This window comes from Onychostoma macrolepis, chromosome 13 (genome assembly GCF_012432095.1).
Source record: "Onychostoma macrolepis isolate SWU-2019 chromosome 13, ASM1243209v1, whole genome shotgun sequence".
NCBI lineage: Eukaryota > Metazoa > Chordata > Actinopteri > Cypriniformes > Cyprinidae > Onychostoma > Onychostoma macrolepis.
This window is the reverse complement of record NC_081167.1, coordinates 11,856,447-11,868,411: the sequence shown is the minus strand read 5'-3', so window position 1 is coordinate 11,868,411 and position 11,965 is coordinate 11,856,447. Positions and strand designations below refer to the sequence as shown.

Below are 11,965 nucleotides of genomic sequence, written 5' to 3'. Positions count from 1 at the left end.
TTTTTGTGTACAACAAATGCCAAACATATGTCAATCGTCACAAAGGAATGAAATTTCAACAATGACTTATGAAAGCAGCTGAAAAGATCATCCAAGGGATTCATCTGTATTGAATTATTGTTGCTTTTTGGTGAAACAATCTAAATTTTAGCCAGGCAGAAGATTAATTCCATCACTTCAGTTCTTTCTACACCTTTCAGAAATGGTTACTGTACTTTAAACTAGTATTGAGTGTGTCTGCGGTAAGTCTGAGCAGTCCGTTCCCATCTGATTGTCTGAAACTGTGGCGTAGAAGTTGGGTGGAGGTGGCTCGATTCTCATTTGGATACAGTGAGGATGCATCGAATGCTGTAAGATAGGGGGGGGAAGTTTGAACTTTTTTCCTTATAGGATTAACCTGAGATTTAAAAAAAGAAAAAAGTGAGAAATGTGCCATTGTCCAGTTTTCATGAGGTTGACGGCATCATTGATCTTCTCCAGATCCATTTTGTGGGTTATGAACTCGTCAAGCATTATTTTGCCAGTCATGTAGTCATTAACCAGTTTTGGAAGAGAGTCCTTGATCTTAAAACCTTTTTCATGTAAACAAAACTGAATACATGCACAGATATGCACTCTGAAAGCCATAGAAACCATTATCTGACAGCTGGCTTACCTCCTAATAGGGTTCCCTTCCAGGTTTTCCCAGATATGAGTTGAATTGGCTGTGCTGAAAAGTCTACATCAGTATAGCCAACCAAAACACTCACACCCCAACCTTTAATACACGACTCCAGTGCAGCTCTCTGAGGTCAAAAAACATTAAACTCACACACACAGAAGGATTGCTAGTATACTGAAAGCTTTTAAACAAGTAAATACATGCACTTTCTATATGGTATGTGTCAATTGAGGCTTACCTCCGTGGTCTCTCTTCAGTGTTGCCCACACACTCAATTGAGAAATCCACTCCTCCATTGGTCATTTCTGCCAGTACTTCAGAGATGGGTTTATTATATGCCTTTGGATTCAGAAAATCAGTGGCACCAAAGACCTTTGCCTTCTCAAACTTCTGCTCATTAATATCCACAGCAAAGATGCGGGAGGCTCCGGCGTTTTTACAGCCCATGACTGCAGCCAGACCTACTGCACCCAGTCCAAACACTGCACACACTGAGCCTGGTGTGACCTTCACACAAACACAAATGAATTACTACTGTAAAGCACGTAATATTCACCTTACTGTTCAAGCCACAACTATTTTAACTTTTAAGTTGTAAACTAAAGTGTAAACTCACACTATTAAAAATTTATTAATTTCCTTCAATAAGTGACATCTGCACTTTTTGTCTTATTTTTTTTCTCCATTAAAATTATAGTCGCAATACATGCTCTTTAATAATTTGCATGCAGTACTAACCTCGGCCACCAGGTGACAATATCAGTTTGCCAAAATATAAAGAGCTTGAATAGTGCAATTACAAGAAGGTTTTGAAAATCTTTAGTAATCACAGTATTGATTATTGTTGGCAAAATTTTTAATTGTTATTTTTTTTCTGTAATGCAACATAGAAACGTCACATCATACGGGCAATTTAGAATCTTGTTACAACCCGAATTCCGGAAATGTTGAGACATTTTTAAAATTTTAATAAAATTGAAACTAAAAGAATTTAAAATCACATGAGCCAATATTTTATTCACAATAGGACATAGATAACATAAAAATGTTTCAACTGAGAAATTGTACAATTTTATGCACAAAATTTCAAATTTGATGCCTCCCTGCAAACATGCCCCTGCGGGGACCATACTGGCTTTTTGCGGGCACAGTGGACTAGGGCCAGCCCACACCAAACCTAAACAGGCCCAGGGCGGGCTTGCCCAGGCGAGGCAAGCCCGTGGTCTCTCTGTGAGCAGCCCACACTAATGCAACTAGGAGAATACTAACATTGACTGGCCATTCTTTAGCCACTCAAATTGAACTGGAATGGCTCAAACCAAAAGAGACCTTTCCAGAACCTGTTGTTTCATATAGGCCAGGGACCTAAAAATTCTGGGGATCAAATCTGGCTCGCGAGATTCACTTTCCTGCAGAGTTTAGTTCTAACCTTAATCAAACACACCTGAGCATGCTAATCAATGTCTTCAGGATCATTAGAAAATCACAGTTGGGTGAGTTTGATCAAGTTGTAGCTAAACTCTGCAGGAAAGTGGGTCTCACGAGTCATATTTGAGGTGTAACAGACATGAGCCTGTTAACAAGAATTTTGTGGGCAGTTTTCTTCCTTACCACTAGGGCTGCTATGGTGTTTTAGGTTTCCTTAAGTAAAGCCATGTGGGTAGAGGGAGTTAGCAATAACAAGCAGCAGTAGCCAGCATGGCTCACCTTCTAAGTATATCGTGCTGTGTCCTGGTTGGGAAATGTCATTTCAAGCCCAATCTAAAGTAAGGAGTTGATGTTTTTTTTTGCAGAGATGTTACTTGTATGTATTACATTGCTTTGTTTGCGTTCTTTTTTTAATTTAAATTTTTTGTACTTTTGTGTATTTGCATTTATGGCTGTATGTCGCTGTATTAACCTGAATTGAATGTTTTCTATTTTGTATTTAATAAATTGATTTGAAATCCCTTTGACTACTGTACATTTTTGACAATACAGACATTAGTTATGTGGTGACTGCATCCATTTCAGACGTATAATAACTGTTTTCCCCAAAGACTTAAGTTATAGTAGTTGGAAAGTATTGATAGTGAAACAGATGTATTGTTGTAGATCAGGGGTGCCCAGCCTTGTTCCTGGAGATCTACCTTCCTGGAGAGTTCAGCTCCATCCCTGATCAAACACAACTGAACCAACTAATTAGGATCTGAAGGAGCACTTGATAATTACAGACAGGTGTGTTGGAACTGAACTCTGCATGAAGGTAGATCTCCAGGACCTGGGCACCCCTCCCACATAGCAAACGGTCTTGGCCCAAATATGGCGTCAAGCTGTACACAATACAATAATATCAAATATTAATATTCTGTATTGGGTCTGGGCTATATGAGGCTCAGGTGTGGCTCAGATTGGGAGATTCTGGTTTACTTGAGGCTGAGAATTGGTACCAGTAATAAAACATGTTTTGGCCCAGTTCAGGGCCAGTTAAGGGTGATTACTGGCTGAGATTCAGGCCGGTTATGACCCATGTGTGTTTGTAGATTAATAGTGTAGGCCCTGTGTGGGCCTAGTGAGTGCTTCCTGGGGGCTAAGGGGCCAACATTTTGCCAATGAGCAAATTCTCTGAAGCCCTGCCCTGGCAGCCCGCTGGGGGCCCTTAGGCTAGCCCTAAGTGGGCCCGTAAAGGGCCACCGCAGGCCCGTTTGCAGCTGCTACAGGTCTCAAAATAGTTCAGACGGGGGCATGTTTACCATGGTGTAGCATCTCCTCTTCTTTTCAAAACAGTTTGAAGACGTCTGGGCATCGAGGTTATGAGTTTCTGGAATTTTGGTGTTGGAATTTGGTCCCATTCTTGCCTGATATAGGTTTCCAGCTGCTGAAGAATTTGTGGAAATCTTTGATGTATTTTTCATTTAATAATGCGCCAAATGTTCTCTGATCTGGACTGCAGGCAGGCCAATTCAGCACCCTGACTCTTCTACTATGAAGCCATGCTGTTGTAATAGCTGCAGTATGTGGTTTTGCATTGTCCTGCTGAAATAGACGTCGTATGGAGGGGAGCATATATTGCTCTAAAACATTTATATACCTTTCAGCATTCATAGTGCCTTCCAAAACATCCAAGCTGCCCATACCGTATACACTTATGCACCCCCATACCATTAGAGATGCTGGCTTTTGAACTGAATGCTGATAACACGCTGGAAGGTCTCCCTCCTCTTTAGCCTGGAGGACACGCCGTCTGTGATTTCCAACAAGAATGTCAAATTTGGACTCGTCTGACCATAGAACACTTTTCCACTTTGAAACAGTCCATTTTAAATGAGCCTTGACCCACAGGACATGGCGGCGCTTCTGGACCATGTTCACATATGGCTTCCTTTTTGCATGATAGAGCTTTAGTTGGCATCTGCAGATGGCACGGCGGATTGTGTTTACCGACAGTGGTTTCTGGAAGTATTCCTGGGCCCATTTAGTAATATCAAGGACAGAATCATGCCGATGAGTGATGCAGTGTCATCTGAGGACCCGAAGACCACGGGCATCCAACAAAGGTCTTTGGCCTTGTCCCTTACGCACAGAGATTTCTCCAGCTTCTCTGAATGTTTTGAATCTTATGCACTGTAGATGATGAGATTTGCGAAGCCTTTGCAATCTGGCATTGAGGAACGTTGTTTTTAAAGTATTCCACAATCTTTTTACGCACTCTTTCACAGATTGGAGAGCCTCTGCCCATCTTTACTTCTGAGAGACTCTGCCTCTTTAAAGGCCTTTCCACACTAAGTGCGATGCGAAAAAGCGAGGCGAATCGCCGACGAATGGTGCTTTCACACCAAGACAGAAACGAATGTTCGCTTTCTGCTAATTCACGCCTGCATGCTAGGTAGCGCCGACCAACAATGCATTTTTCCTCAGATATGTATCTCGTATATGGATTTAACATCTAAATTAACATAAACAAAGTTGGTTTCTACACCAGAAACACAAGCTATCTTTAATACTTACAAGAATAGGCTACATCCTAAAATATAATTAGAAGTATTATCATCAAGCTACACTTGAAAATGTATGTAATTATTAATGTATTTGCTTACCCACTTTAAACCATCATCGAGTGCTTGCAATAATTTCCGATTGTGATCTATAGTTGATTTTGATTCTATAATAAGCAGACACATGCACTCTTTCTATGTTTAATAACGCTACACTGCTAATATTTGTCATAAACATCCTTTATTGCTATAAAAAAATACCATGAGCTGCATACAAAACACATACAGAAAATATATCGTCATAATCATATGTCTATTTGCTTTCATATTTCATGTGAAGAAAAATGTTTCACTCGATTTTTTTTTAATAAGGAAGATCTAGACTAGAGAGTGAACGCGCTCTGACTCTTAACACTCGCTCTACAGATCATTATTAGAAATGTTATTCTGTATAAAGAACATGTGAGAATAAATCTGTTCTCAATTTCCATCGATAACAAGAACTCAGCACTCTCTTACCCAAGATACTCTTCTTCGGTGTTCGTTTACACTGGTTTTCGAAACAGCGCCACCATTCTCATCCTATTGCGCAACAGCAGCTGCTCCGGTCACGTTATCCTAGCTCAAATCTTATTGGACGGCCCGTGTTTTCGCTTTGCAAAACTGAAAATATTTGTCGGACTGGACGAAAAAAAAACATTTGCATTTTCGGTGCTCGAATGTTCGCGGTCTATGTGGAAGCATCCACAGGAAGCTGTTTTATTCCAGCGCGTCCGAAATTCGTTTCTCTTTTTCACGCTCAGTGTGGAAAGGCCTTAAGACATCTCTTTTATAGCTAATCATGTTACAGACCTGATGTCAATTAACTTAATTAGTTGCTAGATGTTCTCCCAGCGGAATCTTTTTCAGCCCTTTGTTGCCCCCGTGCCAACTTTTTTGAGACTTGTAGCAGGCATAAAATTTTAAATGAGCTCATTTAGTGGATAAAAGTGTAAAATTTCTCAGTTTAAGCATTCGTTGTGTTCTCTATGTTCTATTGTGAATAAAATGTTGGCTCATGTTATTTGAAAGTCTTTTAGTTTTCATTTTACTCAAATTTAAAAATGTCCCAACATTTCCGGAATTCGGGTTGTAGAAGCAGTAGGTGAAAACTAAATTTTTACATATTTCTCATTCCATTTACAGCTTTTTGCATACTATTTAGTTAATATTAGTTTAGTTACTATTTAGTTTGCATTACTATTTACTAGTATTTAGGAAGTAGTCATATTTAGGTGTGGTCTATGAGTCTTTGAATCATTTCACAGATCTGAATCGTTGATTCATTAATGAACACATCTCTAATGTGTGTTTCTCAGAGAATTGTTTGGAACTGTTTCCGTTGACAGAGCAAAAATACGCAAAGTAAGTGTACAAAATGCTTCTTGAGCATCTATACACACCCCAGCTGTGTTGACAGCAGCTCCATAACCGGTAGAGATGCCGCAGCCGAGCAGACACACGCGCTCGAGTGGGGCATCATGAATCTTGACCACATAAATCTGGTTGATGACGATGTATTCAGAGAAGGTACCGGTGTTTGTGAACTGCAGTATGGGCTGATCACGGCAGGTGAAACGTGTTGTGGGATACGACATCAAATCGACGTGATAATTTATCCTGACCAAAAAATTAATTTTGTTAGGTTTCAAAAACAGAAGGATGAATGAAATATGTGAAAAGTTGTGTTGTTTGTATTTCTCACCAGTTGCGGTCACACAAGTTTGTTTTTGGACTCTTGCAGAACCTGCATTCTCCACACTGAGCGACCGAGACTGGAATGACCTTATCACCTGTTCACCACAATACACAGATGTATTTCTTGTTGTTGATGTTTTTTGTCTTTTGTTACACCAACATATTTACACTAAGAGTTATAGGGAATTTAAAAACAAATTGTCATCATTTACTCACCCAAGTTGTTCCAAACCAAAGGCTTATGATATATGTATACTGTATATATATATATATATATATATAAGTTTTATTTAGTATTATTTATATATTATATTTATTAACATTTTGAATGAGCTATTTTTATGTTTTAATTTTACATTTTAGTCGTTTGTTTTTTATTTAGCTTTGATTCAGTTTTAGTTTTAGTAATTTTAGTACTTAAAATTATTTCAGTTAGTTGCCAAGACAACATTTCAATTTGTTTTTTTAATTTATGTTTTTTAACTAATACTGTATGTATATTTTAATTTATTTCAGCTTTAATTCTATTACTGAAAATGTACTTTTAGATTTAGAAAAAATAACAACACTGTGTGAAGTATTGTATTGGTCGCTTATATGTGTAATTAGGCTTTCAAGCTTCAAAAAGTACATTATAGAATATGCTGAAGCTTTATGTGAGAAAGAGACCAAAATTTAATTTGTTAAGTGCCAAGACACTATTGAGTCATTGAGAACTCAAGAACTGGATTATGAACAAATCAGATTCACGAATCAGCTGATTCAGTGAAATGATGTGACTCAAAATAAGTTGATTCTTTCACGAATTGGATGTCACTGGACATCTGAACTAGCCAAGAAGGGTTCCATTGATTTCCCTGACTCAGTGATCTAGTCGCAGCAGCTATAGGATCCCTGGAGGTAAATAACAACTTTGGTCTATTTTTTACTCAGAGCTATCAAATGTCATCAGATATGTCATATGTATTTCATATGTACTACCTTTATGGTGTGTGTGTGTGTGTGTTTTAATTGTATGTAAAACAGCCAGTACATAATTTCATAGTTTCTCCTTTTCTGTCCAAAGAAGAAGGTAAGTCATACAGGTTTGGAATAAACATGGGGGTGAATAAATGATGAACTTTAATTTTTGCTGAACTATGCTTTTTAAAGTAGAAATCAAGACATTTTAGTTTGTGACCTGGTTTGAAATCAGTGACTCCAGGTCCCACACTCTCCACCACACCGGCGCCCTCATGTCCCAGGACAGTGGGAAAACCCCGCTTGTCCTTCCCTTCAAACAGGTGGAAAATCTCGGTGTGACACAGACTTGAAGCAACAATCTATGTGATGGGGAAAATCCTTGTTTTACCAAAACAAGTTAATAGTGTTGCATCCTTTAACAACTGATTTTCAATTAGTTCTTTGGGTTTGTGACAACTTTCATGGGACATTTCCCACCTTAATTCGTATTTCTCCTTCCTGAGGTGGGCCGACTTCTATTTCCTCGATTACCAGAGGTGCATTGGGCTCCCAGGCAACAGCAGCCCGACATTTAATCACCTTTAGCACACAGAAGAACTTGGTTCATTATGTTTTATAGACATACATATAATGGTTGTGTCACGAATCCTGTCCATGCACTTCTGTTCGCTCACCACCAGAGATCACCCGCTCACCACATGGACTCTTGCACTACACCACAGACTACAGTTCCCATCATGCATTGCACTGATGACACACACACAGCTGATTGCACTGATTACACAGCTGATTCCCATCACACGCCTTACATAAGCCATGGACTTCCTCAGTCAGCTTGCCAACGTTGGTTGCCAGCTGCCATTAAAAACCGACGACAACGGACAATGGCAGATTGCCAAGTATTGCCAAGTATTGCCAAGTATTGCCAAGTATTGCCAGCACATATCGCTACCCTAGCTGATAGCTACCTTACAGAGTCTATCGTAGTTTTCATAGTCTTGCCTGTGTTCATTCTAGCCTGTGTATCTTGGTTTAACCCTTTGCCTTGCTGTTTCGGATTGTATTTGCCCCTGCCTGGATTAGGGGCAATGTGGGTACTCGGCCCCACAAGGATCCAGCAGCTTTTCAGAGGAACGTTGGCCAGGTATGGACACAGCACATATATTATTAGCTCTTAAATAAGGCCCGTGTTCGCTGGAGAACTATATTCAAGAGAATCGAGCCATTGCCTATTACTCTGATTTATCGGACTGCTTAGTGCAAGAGTCCATGTGGTGAGCGGGTGAAATCTGGTGGTGAGCGAATGGAAGTGCATGGACAGGATTCGTGACAGGTTGACTACAGAAGACTATATAAATGCTGTGCTTGGGTGGTTCCATGATCTCTGCTCTCTAACCATAGTTGGAGGTTGTCCAGCCAATGAAATCATCAAAACATGTTTTTATAGCCACAGCTATCTGTGATTTCACTATCACTAAAGATAAATATTAACTCCATGAAACTGCATATGTAGTATCAATTTGATGGAAAACTAGGAGAATTACGAATAGAACTTCAAAAAAATGTTGCATTTGTTTAAAAAAAAAAAAATGACTTAAGAGGATTAGATGAATTCTGCACAAATGTCACTTTGCACTTTTACGTGTGGCATCCAAACCTCTTTATGTAGTCTCTATATATTTAGTCTTTAAATGAACAGTCAGTCTTGATGTATTGCATTATAGTTAGTAAAGCAGTGCAATCAATTGTGCATCACAATAATAACATGTACATAATCATGTAATGCAAGACATTGAGCTTGTTTTTTTTTTTTTTCACCTTAACCAGTGTTTGCTCATGATTATAGTGGCTAGCTCAAAGTATGCCTTACAGTCTTATGAGTCTTATTCATTTTGCATTAGGCCTAAGTTGATTAGATGTAATAAAAATTAGCTTAACTGTAGATGTCTTTGCCTTATAAATTGTTTCCTTATGCGATCAATAGGTCAATGTAAATGAACGTATATGGGATTGGAGTCATCTGAAAGTGGCCATTTCCCAATGTAGTAGTATTGCTGAGAGGATTGCAAAGAAATGCAGAGATTCTCTGGTGCCTTTTCTTATACTCTGGTTTATATAGATGAAGCAATCTCTCTCTCCCTCTCTCTCTCTTACACACACACACACACACTTATACTGATATAAAACTTACATTTTGAATGTATTGATATATAGACATTACCTGACATATTTAACTGCAGATTGTTACTCTATTGTCTGAATTTGTTTTTATGAGAGCTGGTCTCTATTGTATTTATTTTTGACTCAATATTGACACACTCTTGTTCATAAGAGATATTCAGAGTTAAGAGCAGAATAACTTTGATTACGAAGTTATTCAAAAGCATAATTAGTGTAAAAGCCAACTGTGATAGACTGTTTTCTCCATGATTTAACAGAAGGATTATTATTCTCTGGTATATCTCTCAAGACATGGGGAGAATGTGGAAAGTTTCCCTCTAGTGTAATTGTGTGGAGACTGACACTTTGACTGGGTAAAGATACTGAAGAGTAACAGTGCTTGATGAACTGAATAAAACATTTTTAAAAAATCGAACACACAGCTGATGCAAATTCTTTATTCATCATTTTGTAGAATTAGAGCAAATTTTACTAATTTATTTGCAGAATTTACATCTTAATCAGACCTACATGAATTGATGACATGACATTCCAACTCTATATCTATCCTTCCTAGAAACCAACTTCCCATAGACACCATAATGCATTTAACCATCGTACGCCTCATGTCAAATTACTGTATAGATATCTGCTCAAATTAAATATTTGTTCAATTGAGAACACTATAATACATTTAGCTAAACTTTTAAACACAATTCAAATCCATGGAGATGTGAATGAATTTTGTAGTGTGAGCCAAGAGATTCAGACCAATTATTGATGGCTTATGCAGACCACATCTGATTTGAATTTGACATTATACTTGGGCTGGATGATGTACACAGTGTACAATGAAGGCTGTCAATCAAGTGATTTGAGTGATTTGAGCTTGTGGGGAAGTTGAGCCACCCCTTGTTTCTTGGCAACCTTGACTAAAATTGGTGATGTGACCACAAATATATAAAGAGTTATCCATATTACTCACCCTGTGATGGAAAGAGGCCCATGGAATAATTGGTAACTACATTTACGTTGTGTCTGAACAATTACAGACAAATCTGAAAAAATACCAAACACACGTTTGTGCTTTAGGAAGATATAATATCAGGCTGTCAGCATGATGTTAGCTCTAAACTGCTGGATGATTCAAGTTTTTTTTTAAGTGGTAGGAGTGGGGTAATTTGAGCCAGTGGCTCAACCCTTCTTATGATTAAAGTATTATTTTACTGTAATTCTACATTAAATTTCATTAATTTTAGGCTGAATATTTTTTTTATTTTGTTCAGCGTTTTGAACTGAAAGTTTCAAATGGGCATTATGAAAATTGGCCACTGAAGTTTTTATGAAATTGTATTTCCCTGCAAATAAGTGAGATGTTGAGTACTACTAGCCCAGTTTTGTAAGGTTAATTTATTTATATATTTAATTTGAACTTTATTTTGTTCTGAAAATTTTAAATAATTTAAAAAATGCCTTCACTCTTGTGAACTGTATCTATAAAACTTTTAACAAGTCATCCATCCATCCATTCTATTATTCAAACCTCTCCTTGCGTCCCAGTGTGCATACTGTCCACCCTATCTGCCCTAAATAGTACTGAAAATTACTAATATCACATAAAATTTAGGATTGATAGTATGCACATTGGGACGCAGGCTCTTTGTCCTTATTAGTGTGTTAACGATGTAAGTGACTGCAGGTGATTAGTGTCATGGGGAGCTGGATCCTTGCCCAGCATCCTGAGCCACAAGTTGGAAAACTCCTTGGATGAATGGACAGTCCATCACAAGGCTCACTCATTTTTTTGGAAAGCCATATTTTGAAAGCAGTTTATTTTAGATCGAAAGTGACTATTACAAAGGATGCACCACATCCTAAAATGTATGTACATATTTAAGTTGGACACATTACTGTTACGTGCTTGCTTTAAACACGCCGTAAGTAAAAACTGGCTCAACTCACCCTGCTCTCCCCTATAATTTGTCTAAACAGATGTGCATTGAGCAATGCAAATGCAGGCTAGAGATTCATATAAATTTTTTTTGATAATTCGCAATTCTCTCACTGTGCATTGCTATTTTTACTGTGGCGAAAGTTATTTATTTTGCACTACTGCAATTTTATGATTAAAACACAGTCCTAGTTATCATGACTTTAAATACTATGTATGTCCAGATGTCAGACAAAACTCAAAAGCTGGCAGCTCTGGTGTACAGTATGTTTGTCTGATGTGAGGCACACTAATGGTCTTTAGAGGGCAGTCTTGCACAGAGGGATATCTGTGTTGTGATCTGAAGAAGCTTGTTTCTGTCTTGTGTCTAGTGATGCCTGGTATCCGCTATCGTGAACTGGGAAACATCATCCAGAAACACGCGCAGGCTAATGGTTTCTCTGTGGTACGGAGCTACTGTGGCCACGGCATTCACAAACTGTTCCACACAGCACCAAACGTACCGCACTATGCCAGTGT

The 11,965-nt window shown here is 38.4% G+C and overlaps 1 protein-coding gene across 4 annotated transcripts; it reads right to left on the bottom strand.

The window, feature by feature from the left end:
- Positions 1-79: 79 nt before the first annotated feature.
- Positions 80-10,566, bottom strand: LOC131551803 (alcohol dehydrogenase 1-like). 4 transcript variants are annotated; one of them, XR_009273826.1, is made up of 7 exons: positions 10,481-10,566; positions 7,553-7,645; positions 6,380-6,467; positions 6,078-6,294; positions 900-1,168; positions 656-785; positions 80-572 (listed from the first exon to the last, which is right to left on the bottom strand). XR_009273826.1 is itself a non-coding variant. In XM_058794929.1 (6 exons), exons 1-6 carry the CDS (start codon positions 10,500-10,502, stop codon positions 746-748), a joined length of 729 nt encoding a protein of 242 aa, XP_058650912.1. In that variant the 5' UTR covers positions 10,503-10,566; the 3' UTR covers positions 80-745. The 4 variants fall into 4 exon arrangements, 1 of the variants encoding a protein (XP_058650912.1); XR_009273825.1 differs by having other exon boundaries at positions 80-397; XR_009273827.1 differs by having other exon boundaries at positions 80-348.
- Between the last annotated feature and the right edge of the window lie 1,399 nt (positions 10,567-11,965).